This window comes from Gallinula chloropus (assembly GCF_964237585.1).
Source record: "Gallinula chloropus genome assembly, chromosome: 10".
Classification (NCBI taxonomy): Eukaryota; Metazoa; Chordata; class Aves; order Gruiformes; family Rallidae; genus Gallinula; species Gallinula chloropus.
The window spans coordinates 18,745,909-18,769,240 of record NC_140095.1 but is presented as its reverse complement, the minus strand read 5'-3'; the positions used below and the strand labels follow the sequence as shown (position 1 = coordinate 18,769,240).

General features: G+C 43.6%; 1 protein-coding gene across 1 annotated transcript in view; it reads left to right on the top strand.

The window, feature by feature from the left end:
- The window catches only part of UBTD2 (ubiquitin domain containing 2), a gene marked incomplete at its 5' end in the record, with an annotated part of 54,512 nt that overhangs the window by 27,316 nt on the left and 3,864 nt on the right, over positions 1 to 23,332 (top strand). The window contains one exon of the mRNA XM_084268585.1: positions 2,823 to 3,059. Coding sequence (XP_084124711.1) covers positions 2,823 to 3,059 — 237 coding nt within the window. The remainder of the gene's footprint in view (positions 1 to 2,822; positions 3,060 to 23,332) is intronic.

The following is a 23,332-nucleotide window of genomic DNA, read 5'->3' as shown; positions in this document are numbered from 1 at the left end:
ACACACAAACAGATGTTAGCTAAAGTAGAGTGGAAGAAAAGATGCCCACTGACCCAAATTTCTTGCGTTGTCCTGTCTGAAATTTTCATGCTCTGACTGCTAAGCCTTAATAAGGAAACAATTCCTTGTTTAAGTGTTTTCCCACATATGTTGTTACAGTTTCATAACACACTTCAATGCATGCAGTCCATCTTGTCTGGGCTGCCTCCTTCGCCATTGTTCTGGGCTGGATCATCCTGGGCTCCCAGCTTGCGTGTGCTCAGCTGAGGCTTGGACTAGGAACTGCTGGGCTTTGCCAGGAAACTTGGTGTTTTGTAAACACTTGGGTTTGCTGTTCTGAAATCTGTTAAATGGTCAGCACTTCTTTGAAAAGCAAATGGAAGCAATCCCATGGAAACAAAAAGGAATAAATGTTTGTGGTCACTTGAAAGGATTCAGAAGTTTATTATTGTTAGTTTCTGCATGGGATACAGGATACCAGCTGGAGGCATTGCATGTGTGCCATACAATTGTTATTTGGAGCTTTTAATTAAAAGATGTGACTTTGTTTCCATGCAAATATATCCTCTACTATATATATATATATGTTTTTTAATCTGAAGAAGGCTCACTTCTTGACATAGTTGACAATGTTACCTTATCAGAAGTTCTTTTAAACACCATATTTTCAAGTCTCTGCTTCTGAAGTGTGAACGTCATTCTGAGTCATGAATATAAGAAGGTAGTTCTTTGGTAATATAAAGTGAGATTGTATAAGGGTGCAGGCTGTAACCTTGTGTATGTGTGTTGGTCTCCTTAGAGCCTGTGTGATGTTGAAATGCCTCCTGCAACACTAGGCACTAACGGTCAACCCCAAAACCCATTGTTTGGGGTGATGTCTGGAAACCAGCTGAGTGCACAGGTAGCAGAAAAAAATCAAGGAAGGACAAGGACTACCTGAATTAAATACTGGTTTTGCAAAATGTTGCAGCTTCCTTGAAATGAGTATTTCTGATATATTGATACTTAATCTTAGTCATGTCCCTCACCCACACATACATTGCTCACCATAAAAATAGTTTCTAGTTAACTATAGAGATCCAGCATAAATGTAGATTAAGAAGTATTTAGACGTTACAGTTTTCTATTGAAAACTGAATGCTAAGGTAAATTTGAGGAGAGAAGGGATTTTTTTTTTTGTCAGCTATTGACAACTGTCTGGGGGGGCAGGGGGGAAAGAGGGTCTGGAGAAAGGAAGTATTTCTTATTATCTCTAAGGATGGACCTGGGATACAGAATACTAAGTGTGAACCCTTGTTTGTCCTGATGTTCTCCCATCCTTGCAGATTAGCTAGGAGCACCTAGTAAGCAGCAGCTTTGCTCTGCAGGCTTTGATACCACGACAGCTGTAGTGTCTTATTCTCATAAGAGATATTTCAGCCTTGATAACATGGACGTGGGGTGACAGACTGCATCTTTATGCTTCCCTGGCCTCACAGCAGCTGGGGTTCCTCTGCTCCCCTGGGATCACAAGGGCTCTTCATGGAGACGGTTGGAACTGATGGCTCTCCAGCATCATACACGGTGGGATCCTTAATTGACTTCAGTTCTGGGTACCTTACCTGTCATTCAGGAGCGTTCAGTGCTCATCACCTGGTTCCAGTGACCTGCCCCGTGGAAGAAGGGCTGCTTATTTTCAGCTGCGAACACACTTAAATTTAGTTGAACTGTTGAAGGGCACTTCATTTCCTCTGGAGACGTTGAAACAATGCATTCAGGGTTTTGTGGTATGGAGCCGTGGCGAGAACTGTTTCTGTGGTTTGTCGCTGCTCTCTTCCCCATGCTGTCCTCACAGGTCCCATCGCAGGGAGCCTGTCGCTGCAGGGGCTGACACCTATCGCTGCAGGGGTGGCCGACGGGGGGCTTTAACCCTTGGAGGGAGAGGTTCTTCTGGTGTGCACTGAAGTTTGCTCACTTCTTTTCCCTTTTCCTTTCAGCAGCAGTTGAAATGAGCCTTTACTTGCAGAAATGGAAGGGAAGGGCTCAGCGCAGTCTTAGCAGTGCTGTAATTTGTAGTGAGCAGGTGGTTTGAATCCACCAACATTATACCTATGTGATTATTTTAACTGGCTATTACACACAAAAAGCTGTAGTTAAAATGAAACAAATGCTTTCCTGTTGATTGTGAATGAGGTAACCAATTCTTAAAGCTTGGTAGATTCCTGGATTATTCTATAGGAATTTCTATCTCTGATAATTCTAGCCTTTGTGCATCTTATTTGCCTCCCTATGGATACTTAGACCAAATTAAAACTGTTCAAAAGGAGATAATGGTGGGGGCAGGGTGGGGGAGAAGGTGCCTTTTAAAACTCTTGTATTAACAGAGTATTTTGTTTGTTGAGTGGAGAGTGTTGGTAGCAGCATAGAGCCAAGATCCAGATGCAGTGTGGTCTCACTGCACCCTGGTGTTGGGACAACAGGCATCTTGCTATACAGCTGCTACAGCCTTTGAAAGATGTCTGTGTTGAGTGTGAGTCTGTGAGCTGAACACACAAGGTGCAGGGGGAAGGATGCGGAATTACTGGGGAGCTTGGGGAGAAGTTGTGGGGTGCTCCAAGGTGCAGGTGAAATCAGCAAGCAGAATTTAGCCCTTGGATTTTTCTAAGAAGTAAAATCAGCTTGGAGCCCAAGGGAGCGAGGTGATGCGATGGTGGGGAAGGCTCAGGGTTGCCCTGAAGTAAACTTTAGCTCTATAGATCCTAAACAGAATAACCAAAAGGCACTTCAGTAATTCTCTTCCATGACCTTTTTTAATTTCCCTTCTTCCTCTTTCTCCTCCACAGTTGCTCTCGGTCGCAATCAGCCCTTGAAAAAAGAGAAACCGAAATGGAAAAGCGATTACCCCATGACAGACGGACAGTTACGCAGTAAGAGAGACGAGTTTTGGGACACAGCACCAGCTTTTGAAGGTCGCAAGGAGATTTGGGATGCCCTCAAGGCTGCTGCACATGCTTTCGAGAGCAATGATCATGAACTGGCACAAGCAATCATTGATGGTGCAAATATAACACTACCACATGGTAGGTTTATCTAAGATGGATGTGGACTAAGTGTAACAGAAGGTTAAGGCAAATGGTTTTTTTAACCTGAAAATCAATTGAGACATATATGCAATAGTTAAATACTTGTATTTCAGTATGCACAATGTCTTCCTGTTTGGTGTTTCAAAGCAAAACTACATTAGTGTGCAGAGAAACCAAGAAAAGCTACCTTTCTGTCATTACCTGAACTTGAATGTGTGGTCAGGTACGTGGTGTAATGCACAATTTAAGTCTGATCTCTATAGCAACACCAAATATTTAACTTGTTCCAGACACATGTAGCTGAATTCTGTATAAAAGATATCATGTATGTGCTGATCAGGGTCTTCCTGGAAGACAAAAAAGGATGATGTAGAAGAGTGTATACCTCACTTTCCAGGGTAACTAGTGTTCGTAAGATTGAGAACTGCTATTAACTTTTTTCTATTACTGGTTCTGTTCAGGACCCATTCCCTTAAGAAGATACAGTTGATCATGTGTTTGGTTTGAAAGGGGATCTGTCTGTCTTTTCCTGGACTGAAGTGTGAAACACTACAAGTTGTTGGGGCTCAGTGTGTTGTTTTTCCCTCTACTGTTCAGCAGTCAGGATCTCTGCAACGTCACTGAGAGGTGGAAACTTCCAGTGCTGCAACAGGACCTATCTTTTCTATAATTCATGGGTGATCTTTTGTGGTCCTCCAGATCATTGTTTGTTTTCAAGGAGGTTTGTGTTTTGATGGTTTGACTGATAACAAGTGAGTCTTTCTCGAGGCGGTTATGCCGACGGAAATGATTTCTGCAGAAGCTGTAGTTTTAAAGAGAAATTAGTCAGTTATTTCCAGAACCTGGCAATGCCAAAGAGATATTAGGTCTCCTCTTTGACAGGACCTGTTGGAGGTCTGTAGGCATTCGAGGTCTAATCCATTGGAGAGAGAAAAATAATTTCACTGCTCTAAGCTAGTTTGGTTTTCAAAAGATAGAAAAAGGGCTCAGGTTGTCTAATGTGGAGCTGGTATCAGAAAACTTCTTCCTTCATCTGCCAAACACACCGTGTCTCTTTCTTTGCATTGGTTTGTAAAACTAGTCAGAACCTGGAAATCATAAATTATCTACCAGGCTTCTTGATTTTATATATCAATAATGTACTTTAAATAGCGTATTTATTCAGTGTCTAGAAAACACTCTTTCTAAATTGACACTATTGCTGGATTTTTTTTGTCTTCCCCAGACATTTGCATTGCTGAAAATATCCCAGAAGGAGCTGGGTGTTTAGGCAGCTCGTGAGCTGGACAGAATTGTATAGGTGAGAGGGGTCTGGCAAAAAAAGGTCACAGAAGTTACTGATAATTTTAAGTCCCCATTCAGATAAATGGAAATAATTTATATCTCAGAAACTACGTGCAGACTTAAGGTAGTTGCTGCATTGATTTGCTTAGTTGCTCAAATAAAAATAGTAGAGGTTCAGGAAAACTCAATATCACATGTGAGGCAGGTATAACAAAGTATAGATTACCTTCCACTGTGGTTCCTTACTGCCTATGTGAGCTCCTATCCAGATCAGACTTCAGCTTGGCATAGCGAATTGTCTCTTAGTGTGTGAACACTCATGCTCAGGTTGAGGGTCTGAGTCTGCCTGGGACTGTATGCAGCACACTGATAGAAATATAAATCTTTTAGTAAATGAATATTTGAATGACGAGCATGCTTTTGCAGTGAGAGGGGTAATGTCTGTATAATGGGGTTGTGGAGTTTGATGAGGCCATTTTGACAGCATTGGAGTTGGAAGGGACCTCAGGAGATTATCGGGTCCACCCCCTCTGCCAAAGCAGCTCCCCAGCTCATATTGCACAGATGGGCATCGAGATGGGTCTTGAATCTCTCCAGAGATGGAGACTCCACACCCCCCTGGGCAGCATATCCCAGGGCTCTGTCACCCTCACTGTGTAAAAGTTCTGCATGTTGGTGCGAAACTTTCTATAGTCTAACTTGCAGCCACTGCCCCTTGTCCTGTCTCCACAGACTACTGAGAAGGGGCTGGCCATTTCCCCCTGCATCCCTTACTTAAGATATTTATAAACATTAATAAGGTACTCGCTTGGTCTTCTTTTCTCCAGGCTGAACAGCCCCAGGTCTCTCAGCTTTTCCTCATAGGGGAGATGCTCCAGATCCTTAATCATCTTTGTAGCCTATTCTGGACTCTCTCAAGGAGATCCCTGTCTTTTTATCCCAGGGAGCCCGGAACTGGACACAACACTCCAGGTGGGACCTGACCAGGGCAGAGTAAAGGTGGAGGATCACCTCCTCCAACCTACTGGCCACACTCCTCTTGATGCAGCCCAGGATCCCATTGGCTCTCTTAGTACCTATGTAAACCACCTGGAAACATCACATTTACGGCATCAAGTCACTCAGAGATGCCATTTGACATGTTGGGTCTCTACTTCCTCTCGTTAGAGCAGCATAGCAGCTGGTAATTGTGGAGGAGGATTTTATTCAAGTGAGGAAGTTCAGGTCTGCAGTGAAGAATGTGTCTGCGTTCTGAGAAGGAATCGCCTGTGTGTCCACCTTCCTTGCTGACAAGATGAGAGGGTGACTGATGTACACTTTTGACACTCCCAGATTGTGAAAACAGCATTTCTTAGTTTCTTGAATAACTGCTTATTAAGCTTATTCAGAATTTAAGGCTCGAAGTCCCAGCAGTTTCTGGTTGCAAGCAAAAAATCTGAAACTGGGCGGATAACTCGTGTTTCTTCTCTTTGGGCAGCCTGAGGAATGTGGGATGGATGCCATGGAAATTAGCCCTTTTTATGTCATTGAATGTAATACTTAGGGGGGAAGAAGTATGTGAACTCTCAAATTTGGCTTTTCAGCAGGCAGTTTGCTTGAGATCCTGCCTACTATTGGCAGACTGTAGTGTGCTTTCTAAGGCCCACATACAGAATATTCAGAATATTTCAGAAACAAGTCAGGACTCAAACTTGTGTCAGAGGCTCTATTGCCCAAGCCAGGCCTAGCCCAAGGCCAGATCCCAAATACACAGTATATTTTGAATATTTATCCAGGATCTTGAGTTTAGTAGTGATTTTTGTGCCCATAAAATTGCTTTTATCTGACTTTCTGCTGGAGGCATTTGTCTTGTGCATCAGGTGCTTGCATAGTTCTCCATGTAATGTGCCCTTTCTGCTACAGAGAAAGCTGCTTCTTTTAGAAATTCAAGTATTTCTTAGTCATCAGGCATTGTTAGTACCATGTATGAATAGATTATGAATAAAAGCCTTCCATTTACAGGCTCAGCAATGCCTATTATCAGCAAACTGAGCTTATCTCCAGGCAGGTAGAACAAACAAACTGTCCTTGTTCTGAGTGACACCAAAATGCTCCATGTTTTTGCTTACAAAAACTCACTTTGTGCAAAATTTTAAAAAAAAAAAAGGAAAATAGCTGTTAAAATCCAGCTGCTGCATATGTATTATCTACCAAGTCCTGGGCTTACCTGGCTTACACTGTCACCTAGATTTACCCATCTAACTGCTGAGCAGTGTCGTGCCCTGCATGGGATGGTCTGTCCTTCCAAATTGAGCTAGACCTGTGTTATCTCTGTAATTCATCTTTTATACCCTTTTTATTGCCTGTAGCTCTTTACCTGGCCAGGCAGCTGATACAGAAGACACAACCTTAACTGGCTATGTAACGATGTTAGGAGACTCAAAATGCTTGCAGAGCCTCCTGAAGTAACACCTGAATGCCTACATGCAATGTTATCTTCTGCCAGGGTCCACCAGAAACCCTGGTAGAAACTCCTCAGGATTTCCTCCATGGGGTTTAGGTTCTAATCATTCAAATGGGAGGCAAAGGGAAGTTTTGCTGTTCAGGCTGTGCATGAAAACACCCCATATTTCCCTGAAGAAAACAAGCATTTAGAGAGATGATGTGGAGAAATACAGTCAGGATTATTTTTTTTTTTTCCTAAGTAAATAGTTTGACAATGTACCTCAGGTGAGTTTATACCTGAAATCTTGTATATGTGATGGATGGGACATTCTTTGATTTCCTAGCTCACCAAAGAATCTTGATTTCTAAGGAAAACAGGGTTATCAACATCAACTAAGATAAATTTCTTAACTTCATTGAAAACATGGAATTTTTTAACTATTTTTTTTTCCTTCTCCCAAAGGAATAGGTCTTTGCAAAATGATGCAACACTATGAGACTGTGGCATTTCCTCTCCTCCTTTCTTTTCTGTGTGCTCAACTGAGGCTTAAAAAAACCCCATCAAACTAAATCCATACATCCACATTTTAATTGCCCCAGTGTGGTGTGGTGTGTATGCATTCAAACCCTGAATCACAAAATTAAACCTTGTGGGAAGCAGAGGAAGAGGGGGATGGGGAGTAAGGATTGACCCTGCGTTTCAGACACAGATTCTGGCCTAGCTGATACTGCAAAAATAAAATTGCTTTTTATTCCAGAAACCTATAGGGAAATGATGAAAAAACCCCATCTCTTCTTAGCACTGTGTTCAGGCAGCTATCTCACTTGTCTAACCTGTGTGAGGAAAACTCTAACCAGTGTAATTTTTCTAATGGATGCCTTCTGCTGTCTTCAGAGGTTAAAAATAGCACATAAGAAGTATTAAATAAATAAATAAGCTTGTGGGATGGGCTTAGCACTTCTCATCTATCTTGGGTGCCTCTGTGGGATGTATTTAAAAATAGAAATAACGTTATCGCCAATTTAGACATTTTTTTTTTCTGATGTCTTAAAGTAGCACATCCTCAATACTTTATTAATGAGTCCATTTAAATTTAATGAAAAACACTTTACATACTTCTCAGCTATCAAAAAGGAAATGTTGGAGTGCGTAGTATTTTATTAGGGTCTGCACTAAATGTTAGCGTTGAGCTGAACTTGTCCTGAAAGTAGTTAATATTAATTGGATTCTGGCTGGGGTTAAGTGGAGTTTTTGAATTTCAGGATGGACACATGATCTTACTATAGCATAGTTACCAGTATATTGAATTTAACTCCTTTAATACTGTTTGAACAATAAAAGGGCCTCTCTGTTAAGCAGTGGCTTTGTGCTTGGGAGCAGTCAACTTCTCTGTGCCTTAAAATACAGCTTCTGGAGCTCGCAGCGTGCTTTTCCTGTGAGCAGTCTTGCAGGGCTGACTCTTGTGTGCAGGCAGAACTGTCACATTTACTGTGTGTAACACTTAAGATCGTGAAAAGTGGGGATGTGAGTATTTAACTTAAATGGTGGGGAAAAGTAGGTGAAATTACTGAAACGTTGTTGCTGTGAATAGAGCATTTTCTTCCCCTTTGGGTGAAATATTCAACAGTAAGCCATAAAAAACCCCCCCAAAGCCAACAGCAGTGGTGTAGAGGAAAGCATGCTTCACCTCCACTGTGTACCCACCCAGTCCAAACATAAATTCCTCATTTCAGCAAACCTCTTTTCCCTATTGAGCTGTAACTATGCATCACACTGTGATATTTGCTGCCTCTGGGTCTGGTGTTTCCCTGTACCAGGGGAGCAGCGTTTAAGGGCTGTGCCCGCATCCCTCTGCGCGCTGCCTGCCCTCCACCTGCTCTGGGGCTGCAGAGACCGCTGCGGTCTGAGGATGTCACATCACTTGGGGTACCTGCCATCCTTCAGCGCTCAGCTGCATCTCTGCACAATACAATTCAATAGAGCCATCAGGGTGCACATGCTCCTTACTGATGAGGGTGGGGTTCGCTTGTTTGTGCTTGGGCAGGACTGTGGGAGCACTTCCTGGTTGTGCTCCATAAAAAGCCACCCTCTGCTATGTTGAAAACAATTCAGCTTCGCACTGTTGCTCAAGACCTTGGGAGTGCAAGTGGAAGGGGAGAGATGACAATAGCTAAAGCTGATTTGGGGCAAGCAGGAGTGGAGCCTGTAGCACGGGTGCATTTGGCAAGATGTCAGTGTTGCTTTTAGCATTGATTGCTTTCCCTGTGCAAGAAGTCCCAAGGAGGTTTTTACACTCTTAGGTAAATCACTGGGAGTGCTGGAAAACTTCTGCAGCTGGTATTTCACAATCTCTCACTGGTCTTGAAGTAAATCAGAAGAATTACTGAAGGTTTCTTGAAACAAAAGTTGTGCTGAGGAGTGTTGTGTAGGTACATGGGTTTTACATAGGGAGGGTGACAGAGCACTGGGACAGACTGCCCAGGGAGGTGGTGGAGTCTCCATCTCTGGAGATATTCAAGACCCATCTCCATGCCTATCTGTGCAATATGAGCTGGGGAGCTGCTTTGGCAGGGGGGTTGGACCCAATGATCTCTCATGGTCTCTTCCAACCCCTATGATTCTGTGGTCAGTGTGCTTCACTGCTGCCTAGAGAGCACTGATGGACTGTTCATGCTACCTTTAGTAGGTGGGTGGTGTTACATTGTTGCCATCCTTACTGAGATTATTCTGATGTTTGGAGAAATTTCAGGCTCACAGGTTTTGCCTTGCCCTGACTTTATTTTCTGCAGTAGCTTTATGTAAAGTTTATATAGCAAGATTGTACTGGTGTGAGAAATACAGGATTTGCCTAAAGCAGTTGTCCCCAGTGCTTCAGACTGATGTACACAGTCTGTGCTGGTTGGTAGAGGCAACCCATAAGCAAAACACCTTTTTTTTTTCCTTCTATGCAGAGCTGGGGAACACGATAACGATGGGAAAGCTGAGCAGTATATGCCATCAGTACAAGTCAGTCATCCCAGACAGCTTCACCCCTGCTTGTAAGGAGAGAAGAGTGTGTACAGACCCTCCTTTGCACCACCAAACCGCCTGAGGTTGCATATGACCTGGAGCGAGGGAAGGGAGGAGTGATCACAGTAGCTTATTTTGGTAGCAACGGTAACTAAGGATGAAAATAGCATTCAGTGCTTTTATTGAGAGGGAAGCAGACAGGTCTCTGTCCTGGAGAGGGAAAGCTAGCACCCAAGTGTCAGCAGTCCTCCTTTCAAGGGTGCATCAGCTCGTGGTGGCTGTGCCAGCTTCGTATGAATTTAATAAAATATCTTTTATATCACAGGCATAAACTGGTTTGTGTTGAAGCTTGGTCTTGTATCAGAAGAGGGTTTCTTTATATCATCCAGGAGTAAAATTAGACTTATTTTTCTAAGTCAGGTTGAAGCATGGTCTCAAATCCAGATAATTAGGTCAGAATTTATTGTGACAGATATTGTGCATCACGTTTTAGAAAATACATCTGCTGTGGTGTTTTTACCTATTAAATAGAAATACGTGCCACACTCTGCTCCTTGTGAACGTTAAGGCTGTTTGTGTCACATGCCTGATCTTCATTAACATCCAAGAAGTATTGCATGTGGGTGCCAGCGGTGGGATGCTACTGTACATGAGCTTTCTGCAGTGGACCCTGTGTATCCATCTCACACTGGTTTTCCAGGCTCCCAAAGCAGTAAAAGTGAGCTGCCAGGCATAGATGGGAAAGGAGGCAGTGGAACTTGCTTGGCAGCCTGTCAGGAGTTAGTCTTTAAATTTGCACAATAACTCAGAAATATCTATAGGAAAACTATTTAGATGTTTAACACTGCGGTCTAAGCACATTTAAAGTAGCTCTAGAAGTGGAACTCTGTAATTTTGGCAGTGATTTTTGTGTGATGGCTGTATTGGCCTTAACTGTTGTATTGATGTACCTGTGTGGCAATCTGTGTTGAGAGAATCTGTGCAGTAAATTTCTCTGTAGCATGTTTCACATTGAATCTGTTTCCATAAACTGCTGCCTGTGAAGTGACAAGATCCTTGTGGTTTTGCTCCCACCCTTGCCTGCAACCTACTGTACCCATTGCTGAGCTTTTGCTAAGGGGTTAAGGCTGTAGGAAATGCTTTCTCAGTAGCTCATTTGTCTAAAGAGACTTTTTAATTGTCATTGACAGAATATTTTTTCTGTGATGTATTACATTGTCCACAGGCATGTGAAACGTTGAACAATGTGTTTTTCTATGTGGATACAGAGTGCTCGGTGAGGCGTCCCTAATGTAAGGATAGGGAATGGTATTTTGGTGACTGGCTGTCTAATTTTAGATTTCAGCAAAGTTAGAAAAGCTTTGGGAGGTCTCCCTATCAAAGCCTTTCTGTAGATATGATCAGCAGTAGTACTGAGGAGAGCATGCAGGCCATAAAAGTTCAGGAAACTCTAAAATCTTTCGGTAGTGACTGTCATAAAACTTACACTTGAGGCTACTAGTTTTTTGCTTTTTGTTTTGAGCTTGGTTTGGGTTTTTTGTACTATACTCAGCAGAAAGCAGTTCTTAGTGTGTTTCTGTTGCATTTTTTACTTCAGTTAAAAAAAACAAGAGGGATTAAAGACCAGAAATGGCTGGTGCCTTGCAAGGAATCAGCTGGTCGGGCTGAGGACACGAGTATGCGTTAGGAAAGGGCTCGTATTCTGGTTTGTTTTCTACACGTCAGTGTCTATTTTTAAAAGTTGTTGACGTCACGTTCCCCCCTTAGGTTTATCTTTGCTGAAGTGGTTAGCATGTACATTGAGTCCAGCTTTTACAAGGCTGCACCCAGACTGGTTTAGTGTGTGCACAGCGCTGGTGGATACTCTGGAAGAGGGTTGTCCGCCCAGCTGAGAGCTGCAGTCCCAGGCTCGCTGGTGCTTCTCTTAAGTTTAGGCTGCTGTGGTTGTAACAGTCTTGTCATTGTGTTACTCTGAAGCACGGACACAGTGTGAGGGTGTGACAAGTGTGAAAAGAAATGGTACCATCCAACTGCTGCATGGGCACCTGCAAAGCAATGGGGGAGACCAGCTCATCTCCAAAATCCATTTCAACTTTGTCCACACTCCTCCTGTCCTCCCTGCCCTTAGAAAGTACCTCCTGCTGATGAGAAAGCTCTGAAGTGCTCTGTTTCACTTCTGCTCAGGCACATTAATTGCTTTTTCATTAGGAGACTTCATCCAAATTAGGGATCTTCAAGCAGTGCCCTCCAGGCTGTGTGCTCCCTGCTTCCACCCTCTTTGCGGTGGGTGGCTGCTCGGAGGCAGCCGGTGAGGTGGCAGCTCTTCCTCCTCCTCTGCTGCCTTGCGTCTGTGATTCTCACTGTTTTCTATCCATCATTGAGCATGCCTGGGAAGATGGCTTATTACTCTTGGGCTGTGCCTTTTTCCAGGGACACACACGGTGCTGGGGCAGGGCAGGCACGCTCTGCCTGTGTGCTGCCCTGCTCCGTGAGCAAAGCCCCTGTAATGTTAGACAACTCAACACACGTCCCAGTCCAGTTTTCAGTGCTGAAGACTGGCCAGAAGGGCTAGCAAATGGTCTGGTAGTATGAAGAGAATTGTTTTGGTTTTGCTTTTGATCCACGTGACATTCAAAAAGGCAAAAGTCAATTGTTACACCTATTCCTTCACTTCTTACTGTCCTTTGGAGAAGGAATTGAGAACTGGAAATGTGCAAACTGCAGTTATGTTTAAATCCTTTCTAAAGTCTTGTTTCACATTCTCTTTTACTGCTTTCTGTTGTCGTTTGGTTTAACAGTGCTGTCAAGTAAAACCTCATCACATGACTGTTGCACAAGTGGCAGCATTAGCTGTATTTTTCTCTTTAAACTGGAACTTCAAGGAGGAGACATTCAATTTATAAATATAAGTGAGAAAACAGCTCTTCCCGGCTGAAAATACAGCATGTTATTTCAGTTCCTGGATGCTTAAAGCAATCCATTTGTTTACCTTCACACTAAAAAAGGGCAAGTTTGCAGCATTAATTTATAGACTATAGTGCAGTAGAAACACCGTCTTTCATAGTCACCACTTCAGAGCTGGGACTTGAAAGCTTTGGAGAAACCTTTGATTTGATTTTTCTGTCTAAGTGGAGTTGTGGATGCGTACGGTCTCCAGTACTTTCCCCATATCCCTTTTGAAAGCCTTCTAGGGGAGAAGGGCAGGGAGTTCATGTGAATAACCCCATCCTGCACTGACCTGAAGTCTCACAGCCAGTTGTTTTTGCTCTTCAGCTATGTTTTGTCCTATCTTTGCTTCAGTTTTTACTCTAAAAGGACCCACGGAAAGCTGAGTGTTAACTGTGAAGGTGTCTATAAAGTGCAAAATAAACAGGGGAAGAGAAGCCCTTGGGTTTATGGGAAGTCATGTAAAAGATTGCTTTCCTAAACAGCACTGCTAGCTGTTGCTGGCTGCTTTCATTTGATATAATTCCTCGGATTGTTTTTGCTTGGGTCGGAGGAGGGATGCAAGGGAGCAGGGAGGCAATGCCATACAGCAGGATGGGGCTGCTGCTTTGCAAGTCCCTGCTTTAGAGCTGGTGATGCTTTGGAGGAGAGTGTGCATCCCAGAAGGGAAGTAGTGAGAAGTAATGACTTCAGTGGGATGTATTCTTAGTTTGAGAGAGTAGTGGTACAGTAGAGTTGGCTTCCCAGTACTGACCAGAGCTGTGGACCCTGAACTCTTCATGCTGCCCAGCAAGAGGAGCAGGCTGCCTGCTTCCCTTTACTCATCTTCCTTATTTCCCCTGCGCTTCTCTGGAGCCACAGGATGGTGAACAGGGTGAGTTGGTGGGTTTAAAATGTCCTTTGCCACAATGTTGGGTTGCTTTTGATATTCAGCAGTTCCCCCATCCAGTTTATAAGGCAGCTGCAAGTACCTATAGCAGGGTGATTCCATGGGTATTGCAATAGCAGGGTGTGAGCAGGACCTGGGGATCAGGCAGTTGCTAGGGTGTTTTTAGCTGCTTAAAGAAATATCCATGCATCCATGGCTTCAGAAGTGGTGGGAAGAGACTATTTATGAAGGGGCTTTACTTTAACAACCAGTGGCTTGTATGCATTTTAGAAAGAGAAGGATGTAAGACAGCAGTGATTTTTAAACACAGTGCATCGCAGAGGAGCCCTCCACTACTACATAATAGTGATTCTTAACAGCACCATTAAATGGTTATTTGTTTCCATCCCCTGTGCTGGGGAGTTGCGAGTTAGGTGTCACTCCAGGCCTCTGAGGAACATTGGGGTGCAGCCACTACATCTGGTTAGAAGTGAGAGGTATAGAGATGCTTGGAGTATCATCCACAGCTAGCCTGTCACCATGCAGCTTGTGGCTGAATTAAAACCATGTGTTTGTATGGTATTTTTCATTAGAGAGATGTTTCTAATCATAGTGAGCTGTTCAAGAGATCTTGTGACTGAAAATTAGAGAAATGCCAATAAATTCTTTAGTAATTGGTGAATTCACTGTGAGAAGGCTGTGCCTGCAGCACCTACCAGGCCGTGCTCCAGTGTTGGTGTTTCTCTTGCTCTCAAAGAAGCAAATAACAGCCAGGCTAATGTTTGGCCAATATTGGTGTTGTTTCTGCATTGCAGCCGCTGTGCATAGCGTGTGGTGGAAAGCTGAGCAGAGATTTGTGAGTAGAGAGTGAGAGGAAACTACAATAGCTCATCAGTGAGGCAATTAAAGATAATCATTGGAGTTGGGTTAGTGTATCACTACTGGAGGTGCTTTTGTTCTAATAGTGTGCTCCTTGCTGTTATTTTGTTTTCCATCCTCTTCAGTTCATTCTGCGGGATCTCCTGTTCTCTCCTCCCGTGTGCTCCAAGCTAACGCGCTTGGGTGCGGACCCCGGCACTGAGGAGCAGGTGCCAGGGTATTCATGATATAAAATGCACCTTGTGTTGCTTTAAAGCAAAAGACCAGGTTGGAGGAGGCCCTGGGCAACCTTGTGTAGCTCCAGGCCTGGAGGTTGGTGGCCCTGCCTGTGGCAGGGGGGTTGGAGCTCTATGATCCTTGGGGTCCCTTCCAACCCAGACCATTCTATGACCACTGGGGAAGACAGTGAGAAGACCCACCTGTATTTGGGAATTGCTTTTCTTTCCTTGCCCCTAACAGCTTTCCTTAGTGTTTGTGGCACAGCTGCTGCCTCGTGTGTCGGGTGCTTTCTGCAGGGATGGTACAAGCTCCATCTGCCATCCTGGGTTCAGCCCGTGGGTGTTAGTGAAGGACACATTACGCTGTTGTGCTTCAGCAGACTCCTCCTAACCTTGAAACAGAGCCTGTTTTCTCAAAAGCCTCTTCTGTCCAGAGCTGCAATCGAGATGATGCTTTCCATCATTTCTGCTGTGATTAATATTTTTAAAATAGATGCACAGCATCCTTTCTGAGGGATGCTACATTTCCATGTTGTCTTAAAATGGACCGTAGAATCAAATCATCAGGATATAAAGCAGTTGTGGCTGACTGAAATATTTATATATCTAAGTGCAGGTTAGAAGCTATCAACCCTTCAAATAAAAGCCCACTTATGGCTACATCCTACAGTTGTTTTCCTTAAATATTTTTAACTTCTGCTCTTGTTTTTTGAAAGGTATTTTGAGGAGCTTCGTCAACATAATTGCTTGGACTCTTCTCAAGTCTCTTCCCCTGGTAGCATATGCCCGTCTGTTTCCTGTCTTTGGTTTCAGTTTGCCTTTTCTGGTGCAGTGAGGACAACTGTACAACACTGTTTTCAGAACTGCATTTATATTTTTGTAACCATTAATGTGTGACCAGGAACATGCAGCTAACTCCTCTTAGGAGAGGGGAAAAAAATATTAATAATAAAAAAACCCTCCCAAAAGCAGAAAAATAAGCCAAGACCAACTTTATCTGTTGGCCATTAAATGCTCCAAATAAACCCAGATTCGTGACAGAAGAACATCTCTAATTCTTCATATAAAAAGTTGCAAACTACTTGTTGATCTGCATGTTGCACGTCTTCCAGACAGAAGTATGTCTGCTTTAAGTGAGTGATGTTCCTCTGGACTTTGATAGTCATCAGGGCATGATACCTAGTTCATTAGAGACTCCATAGGACTGGCCATTTATTCCATCACCGGCTGCTTATGGCAGTGAAACTGGGTGTCTGCTTCATCTGCCTTGCTGTCTGCTAGTAAAATGAGAAAAAGAAATATGAAGTGGTTAAAATGTGTTCCTCATTGAAAATTTCAGTGTAAGCCAATGAGAGTCCCCTAGATGCTGCTGTCTGTGTGAACAAATCATCTTCAGAGGTGGTATTTCTTGCTTCTCTCATCAACTCAGAGCATTCTGCCCTGAAATTGGTGTTTCAGAAGGAATTTGTGTCCTTCAAAGTACCTCAGTTCAGTAAATAAGGGGCTCAGCCAGGATCCTTGCCCATCTATACACCCTGCTCCTCCTCCACCATCTCCAGTTGACAGCAGCCATGACATTTGTCATCTTTTTCTGCTTTGGCATCAGGTATTTAAATAAGAAGATGGTAACTTTTTCTCCAAGACTTCACCACTTAGCAGACTTGGCAGGCTGTTAGGGGAGTATGGGAGCATGACAGAGGCATGTGATGGGTACTGGCTTTATCTGGTGAAATCCAGATTTGTCAGTAAAGGGGTAAACACTAATTTGTGGAACTTTAGGGGTTTTTTTTTTCCATAATACTAAATGTGTCTTGTGATAGCTTGAAAAAGTTAATTAAGGGACTTATAAATCCTAACTTGAAAGCTGATTTAGTTCAGACCCAGACTGATAGTTGCTTTTTGCTGACAGTGATTATGATTTTTTTTGCTGATACATCCCTGAGCTTAATGCAGAGCCTGGCATGGATCAAGCACAAGCAATGTTTGTTCCATAGCCTTATTGCAGAGAAAACTTGCAACGGGTAAAGCATGTATGTCCCTGCAGGCTTTGACTATTAATTATTATACAGAAATTACAAAATCTCAGAGCTGCCTTCACTTGTCCCGTGGCAATCGAGCGAGGTTCTTGTGGAAGGTCATAGCTGCAGCAAGGCCTTGAATGCTTAACCTGTCTGAGCTGTCATAGTCTGTGTAGATCCCCAGCGTGTCTGCAAGGTTTGGGGCACGATGCAACTGACTGATGTGCAATCTTCTGTGTTTATTTTTGATCAATAACTTTTCTTTTAATTATAAATCAGGTAACTGAAGGGACAGCATCTTGGAAGCAGAGAGCGCATCGTATGGGATGCTGCTGCCTTCTCTTGCTTCAGATCTTTCCTGTAACCTTCTTTAATCCCCACCACCCCCACTTTTTAAACATCCTTGTCATGTAGCTTTAATTTAGGATGTAGGTACTAATGTGGGATTGTGCTTGACCTCCCTGGAACCTTTAACATTTTTGCTGATTATCCCTGGAGACTGAACATGCAGATGAATGACTTCTGTGCTCATTAACAGGTCTTTGAATTCAGTCAACACAGGGACACAGGCAAGTTTGGGACCAATAACAAAAAACAAAAAAGGTACAGGGCAAACTTTGAGGTAATTCTATTTGTTCTTTCTATCCACTGTTGCAACTTGGTAGGTTGAGGGGAAAGTTGCTTAGTCTCAAAGTAGTTTCCCATATCCTTTCCTCCTTGTAAACTGACAAGGGACTTCTCTGCACTCCATAAAAGCCAGAATTTGCTTTTCTCTCAGTTTAAAGGGGTTGTCTCCACTGCCCAGTTGGCTGAAGCTACGAGAAATGCTGTCTCAAGCCAAATCTTCATCGATACTCACTTCAAGCTCAGATTTAACTAAGTCTCAAATAAGGTTTTGCTGCCCGGAGTGGCTATTGTGGTGGGCAGGGGATTGCTTGAAGGTTAAAGCACAGCAACACTGGTCATGCACTGGAGAGGGAGCAGCTCAAGTTGCTGCAGTCACTAGTTGCTAATTGAGCATCCTTGCTTAGGGCAGGACTGTTTAGCTTGGTAAGACTGCCTTCTCCAACAAGATGAGAAAGGACATAGGTGGTGGTTTGTTTTTCTAAGTTGGCTACAAATCAGTAGAACAAGCAGTTCAGGACAAGTGGATTGTACTTAATGAGATTAGTCTCAAGCAAAGGTAAAGTTATCTTTGCCTTCTGTCGTTTTTGGAAAGGAGTGAGGCAAGCTCTGGTGTATTTGTTGGGTGATGTAGTGGTCAGTGGTGTTGATGATTTGTGTCCTGCTGATCTTACCTAAAAGAAAATTCTCTGAAAGCAAAACACAAACAGTGTAGTGGTTACCTTGTCTTCCAGAAGTAACTCGAAATAGCAAAATAGTTTGTCATGTTAGGAGAGTGAGGCTTGATTGTTACGTTTTGTATATGGTTATTATGCAGAAAGTCCTACTGTAACGGACTTCTTTCTCTACACGCTGAGACCAGAGCTCAAAAAGTGTGCTGCTTTTCACAGGGTGATGGAGTCCTTCTGTAAATGTAGGGGTCTGTTCAGGATTAACAGAGCTTCTGCAGTCCAAATGGCATCTCTGCTTCTGTTTTGTGAAAGGATAAAGCATTTATACCTCAAGAGCTAGTATGCTCTGTTTTCTGGTGGTCTTTTTGCACCATCATAGTCAGACATCCATAACTTCTGCATCAAACAGACTGTTTTAGGGGAGAGCAGAGGAAAATGTTTTGTGGACCTTCAAAGAAAGCAAAAACTGCTCAAGTCTTTGTGGTTGGCAAGAAGAAGGAAAGTAACAATTCTATGGAATACTGCTGTTAACCTCCCTTTTTGTTTTCCACTTTAACCATCTAAGCCATAGGATTTGGGATGCTGAGTGCTAAGTATTCATTCTTGGTTTATGGGAGGAACAAGCTAGTTAAAATTTCAGTGGTAACAAAGGTGGCAACAACTTCTGTAAATCTTGAGTTCAGCTGCTGTGTATTCTCTAGCTGAACAGACAACCTGGTCACTCTAAACACTGCCAGGTGTCCATGGAGGGATATGATGCATGCTCAGGTGATGGTGATACTATGCTGCCTTTTTTTCTCCTCTCCAAATCCCCCCACCCCTTTAAGAAGATGGATAATGGAGAACAGCAAATGTCAGTGAAGAGGGGATGGACTTGATGATCTCTGGAGGTCCCTTCCAACCCGTATAATTCTCTGATACAGACAAGCTCTTGTACCAACCAGATATATTCTTTTAATTTTTATTTAAGAAGCCCGTCTAGACAGGCATCTATTTTAATGACATGCAAAGCAGAATAGTACATGAATACTTCATTAGTAAAAAGACTTGTCATCTTTGAACCCTGATGTAATGTTTCTTGGAAGCTGTTACCTTCTTGCAACATTAGATCCAAGTTTTACAGCGTGATACAGAAGTGGCAGTACATACGGCATTGCTGACATGATAACTGCCAAGCATTAATGCATAATTGATTTTCACTATCAAAATTGGTTTGGATGAAGAACAGCTCAGTGACGAATCAGTCTGTTCTACAGTTTGTGTTGTGGCAAAAGCCTGGGAGGAAAGGGATGGGGAAGCTTGTAAAGGATGCCATGTGTAAAGGGTGGCTGGTTAACCAGCCCCTGAGCCCTTTGGTTATGATTCCCTTTCTTCTTGCACTGTTTAATTCATAATTATATTCAAAGTCCCAGTCTAGCAACTGGTCCTTAGCCACATTGTGGATTCCAGGTGCGTGCCAGCCCGATGGGTGTCTTTGTTGTCTGCCACAACCAGAGGAGACAAAAAGCCAGTGAACTGCATAGACCTGTAGGTATTTGTGCTCTGATACTGGTGTACTAAGGAAGAGTTAGCTCTGATCTGCGAGATACACGTCTGTCAAGTGTTGAGCTTTCTGGCATGGGTCCTCTCTTCTCTCACTTCCCCTCTTTCTCTGGCAGCCAAGCACGGATGGGCTGCAGATCCCAGTTCTTCTGACAGTGTTGGCTTTAGTGAGGAATTTTGAGGGAGTTGGTTTGGGGCCTTTCCCACAAGCATTCTCTTTCCCAAATTTTTCCCCAGCCCCACCTGTCCTTCCTCCCACAGCAGCTAATCCTTCTCCTCTCCCTGCCCTGTTCTCCCCCCTCCAGCACAGCAGGTTCCTTCTAACTGCAACTAAAATTTAAAGAAAAGTGGCTTGCTTATCTACTGCAAAATTTTCTGTCTTAATCTTAATTATCTTTCACCTTCAGCCTACTTAATTAGTACTAATTAATTAACTGATGCTGGTGCTCTGTTGTGATAAAGGAAGAGGTTCAGTGTTCCCAGCGATGCATCTTGCATATCTGCACCAGCCTTTTGCCAAAACAAACACCTCTTGCTCCTTCCCTGCTCCCCTAAATCCAACCCAAACCCAAAGGTTTCTGGCACACACAGGTAGCAGGTGTGCAGACAGGTTGACTTTCACTTACAGTTCATGAAGGAGACATGTCTCAGGCTGGGTGATGACACATGTCCCTCTTAGCCAGCAGAGCTGCACAAGCAACCCCCTTTCCTTGCTTTGCTGTGCAGATGCACCTTGGTTTCTTTGGCAGCTGAGGGCAGGTATTGCTGTCTTAGAGCGCAGGCTTTGCTTGCTGCTGCTCTCTGGTTTCAGTAGGTACCAGGCCCTGCTGATCCAGTGATAGCAGTTTGGGGTTTCCTCCCCTGGGCAGGTATGAGCTGCAAAACTGGTTTGGAGAATGGTTTGCTCATGAGATTGCCAGCTTGGGTGACAAACCTGCCCCACGTTGTTTGAAGCGGCGTGACTTCAGATACGCACGGGGATCTTTGGCTGGGTGCTCTGGCTGGCACCTGCTCTTCGCAGCATTACAGCAGAGGTACCTGGCTAGGATCAGTCAGGTTGGAGGGGACATCAGGAGGCTGTGTAGTCAAGGCTCTGCTGCACCAAGTGTGTCTCAGGTTTTGGCTTTGCAGAGCCTTTTCAGACAGCTGACTGTATGTTATTTTATCAGGGATCTTGGAGCTCAGGTGAGCCAGGTTTTCTGGAGAATATCCGAGCGTGGAGGTGAGCATGAGCAGTGTGATAGCTGATTCGGTGAACCAGCTATGAGCTAGTTCTCCTGCCAGAGAGTGGGTGGGAGGATTACAAAGGCAGTAGCAGAGCATCTTCATTCTTCCCATCCTTTCCCTTGTTGTAATGCACTAAACACAATTCCAGTCTGTCTTGTGCCAGCTGCCACAAGCAGGAGCGAGCTGGTCCCCACTCACCAAGCAGCTCCTGAAGCGCTGGGATCTCCTGCTGGCTCTGGGAGTTGTTCTCCTCTCTGAAATTGAGCCAGACCAATAATGTTCTCATAATGGAAGAACTGTTTATCAGTGAATTTGAAATGAGAATTATTAAATCCTTAATGCTTATTATCTACAAACCCCATTCTTTAATGAGCTGGAGTAAGTTCTTGGTAATAAAGGGAGAGCTCTGTTGTGGAAGTAGTTGTGCTGTGGCTTAGGAGACAAGCTTGTACCTCTATAAAGGCTTTGTACCATAGCTTCATGGTAGTTTAAACTGCATAGCCCATGGAAATTGGGCGGGGGGGATAGGGCTTATATATGTGCTTTATTATCAAGTGCTTCATCCACACCACTAATGATTATAGCAAGTTTATTGTTCTCCATATGTGGTACAAGGCACAGGCTTGCACGAGCACTCCCACATGTTGCCCTCCAGAAAATGGGAGAGCTGCAGTTGTTAACTGTAGCGTTAAACTGCTTGAGTCATTACTAAGTTATATGGGGTTTAATGTGAAAGAGCTTTTTTTCCTGTTAACTCCTCCCAGTTTGGGGTGGTTGTAGGTGAGCTGGCACAACGTGCTGCATGTTTTCACTTGTTTGGCTCGGTCCTGTTCGTGTGTTGAGCACAGTCACCCTTCACCACCCCCCTCACGTGCTGCTGACAAAAAAGCACACTTTTTTCTTATAAGATCCTGCGTTTTCCAGCTGGAATATAAAGATGAAGAGAGAGATCAACTTTTCTTCCTCAGTCATTGCTCTCTAGGAATTGTACTTCAGGACCCAGAAATCATCCACTTGTCTCCTGATGCTCATAATGACTTTCAGGCATTCGTGACCTATATTGGATTCAAACCAACAGTCTACAGGTGAAAGCTCTACTATTGCTGATTTAATCAGCCATCCAGGCTCAGCTTGAGTTTGGAATAGAGCTTTTCAGTAAGAAAAACAAATGAACCAGCTGTTCCTTCAGCAAATGTGTTATACACAGACACTTAAACTCCTTAAATTAGCTAGTCTCATTGCAATGCCACATTTTGGTTTGTGTTGTCTTAATTTTTCTTCCTGCAGTAAGTCTGGGGGAAGGGAAGAAGAGCTGGAAAGCTGCTCAGTTTTGAAGTTCGGGGCGTTTCTGAGCAGTCATCTTCAAAACTGCTCAAAATCTTAAAGAAATACAAGGCCCATTGTAAACAGAAAACAAGCAATTTGCTGCTTTTTCTGAAGGAATGGTCTGCAGGTTTAAAGAAATGCAAAATACACTAAAACTTTCTTATGGTTTTGGGTGAGTGTGGTCATATAGCCTGATTTCAGCAGTTACAGGTCCAAACTCTGAACTGCTCAGGGGTGGAAGCAGTATCTCAACCAGTCCTTTTAGTGTTACCAACCCAGAGAAATATCTCCATCCTAATAATCTCAGTAAAACAAAGTTTTATGGCCTGCAGGGCAATTAATTTCAAAATGTTCCAGTTCTGTATGCTTGATGATCACATCTGTTTATTTTTCTGCCTGAAACTCAAGCTGTCTCCTACCTGGATAACAACCAAGAAGCAGCTCTGCCTCACAGCTCCTTCCAGATTTCCTCACTCTCCAAGTCAGTATTACTTTTGAAATATTCAAATAGTCCCATCCACTCTGTTTCTACCATTGTATCTTCTGTCTGACTCGAATCAAGCCTATAAAGTTAACCTCTTTGCTGTATTGCAGCATCCATACTGAATGACTTTGGAGCTTGCTAGACAGTGGTAGTCTTTAACTGGGAAATTTTGAGAATAATGAATTGGTCAATGAGATCCTCAACACACTCCTCTGTGTGTGTCATGGCACCTTCATCCTGAATGGTAGAAAGTCAGAGAGGGTTGGAGAGTAGGTAGGTTGGTTTGTTGGTCCTGTCCTTGGCTTTCCTCAAAGCAGTTAGTTCTTCACATAGCTACCAGGGTGTTCTGTGTCAGAGTTTATTGAAGTCATGTGAACATCTAGAGGAATATCTAAATACACAAAGAGTGCTCAAATATATGAATTATTGATTAGCTTAATTTGTTCTCTTCAATGTTGTTGTAAGGTCACTTTATAACACCTTGGTCTTTCATGTCCAGTGTGGAATCCTCCACCTAGATCTGCATGTCAGCCAGCCAGCCTCTCTGCTGCCATCTTCCCAAAATCTGCCCCTTTTGCGTGGTTTCTTTGTGTGAACCAGCAGGGAAAATTCAGATAACCAGCTCACCCTGCAGGCTTTGACATCTGAGCCTGGTCTGGCTGCCTGGCACAGAGTCTAGCTGCAGCATGTGGGGAAGGATGGGGAGGAGGGAAGGGGCTTGCAGGATGGCTGTCCTGGTGCAGCTCCGA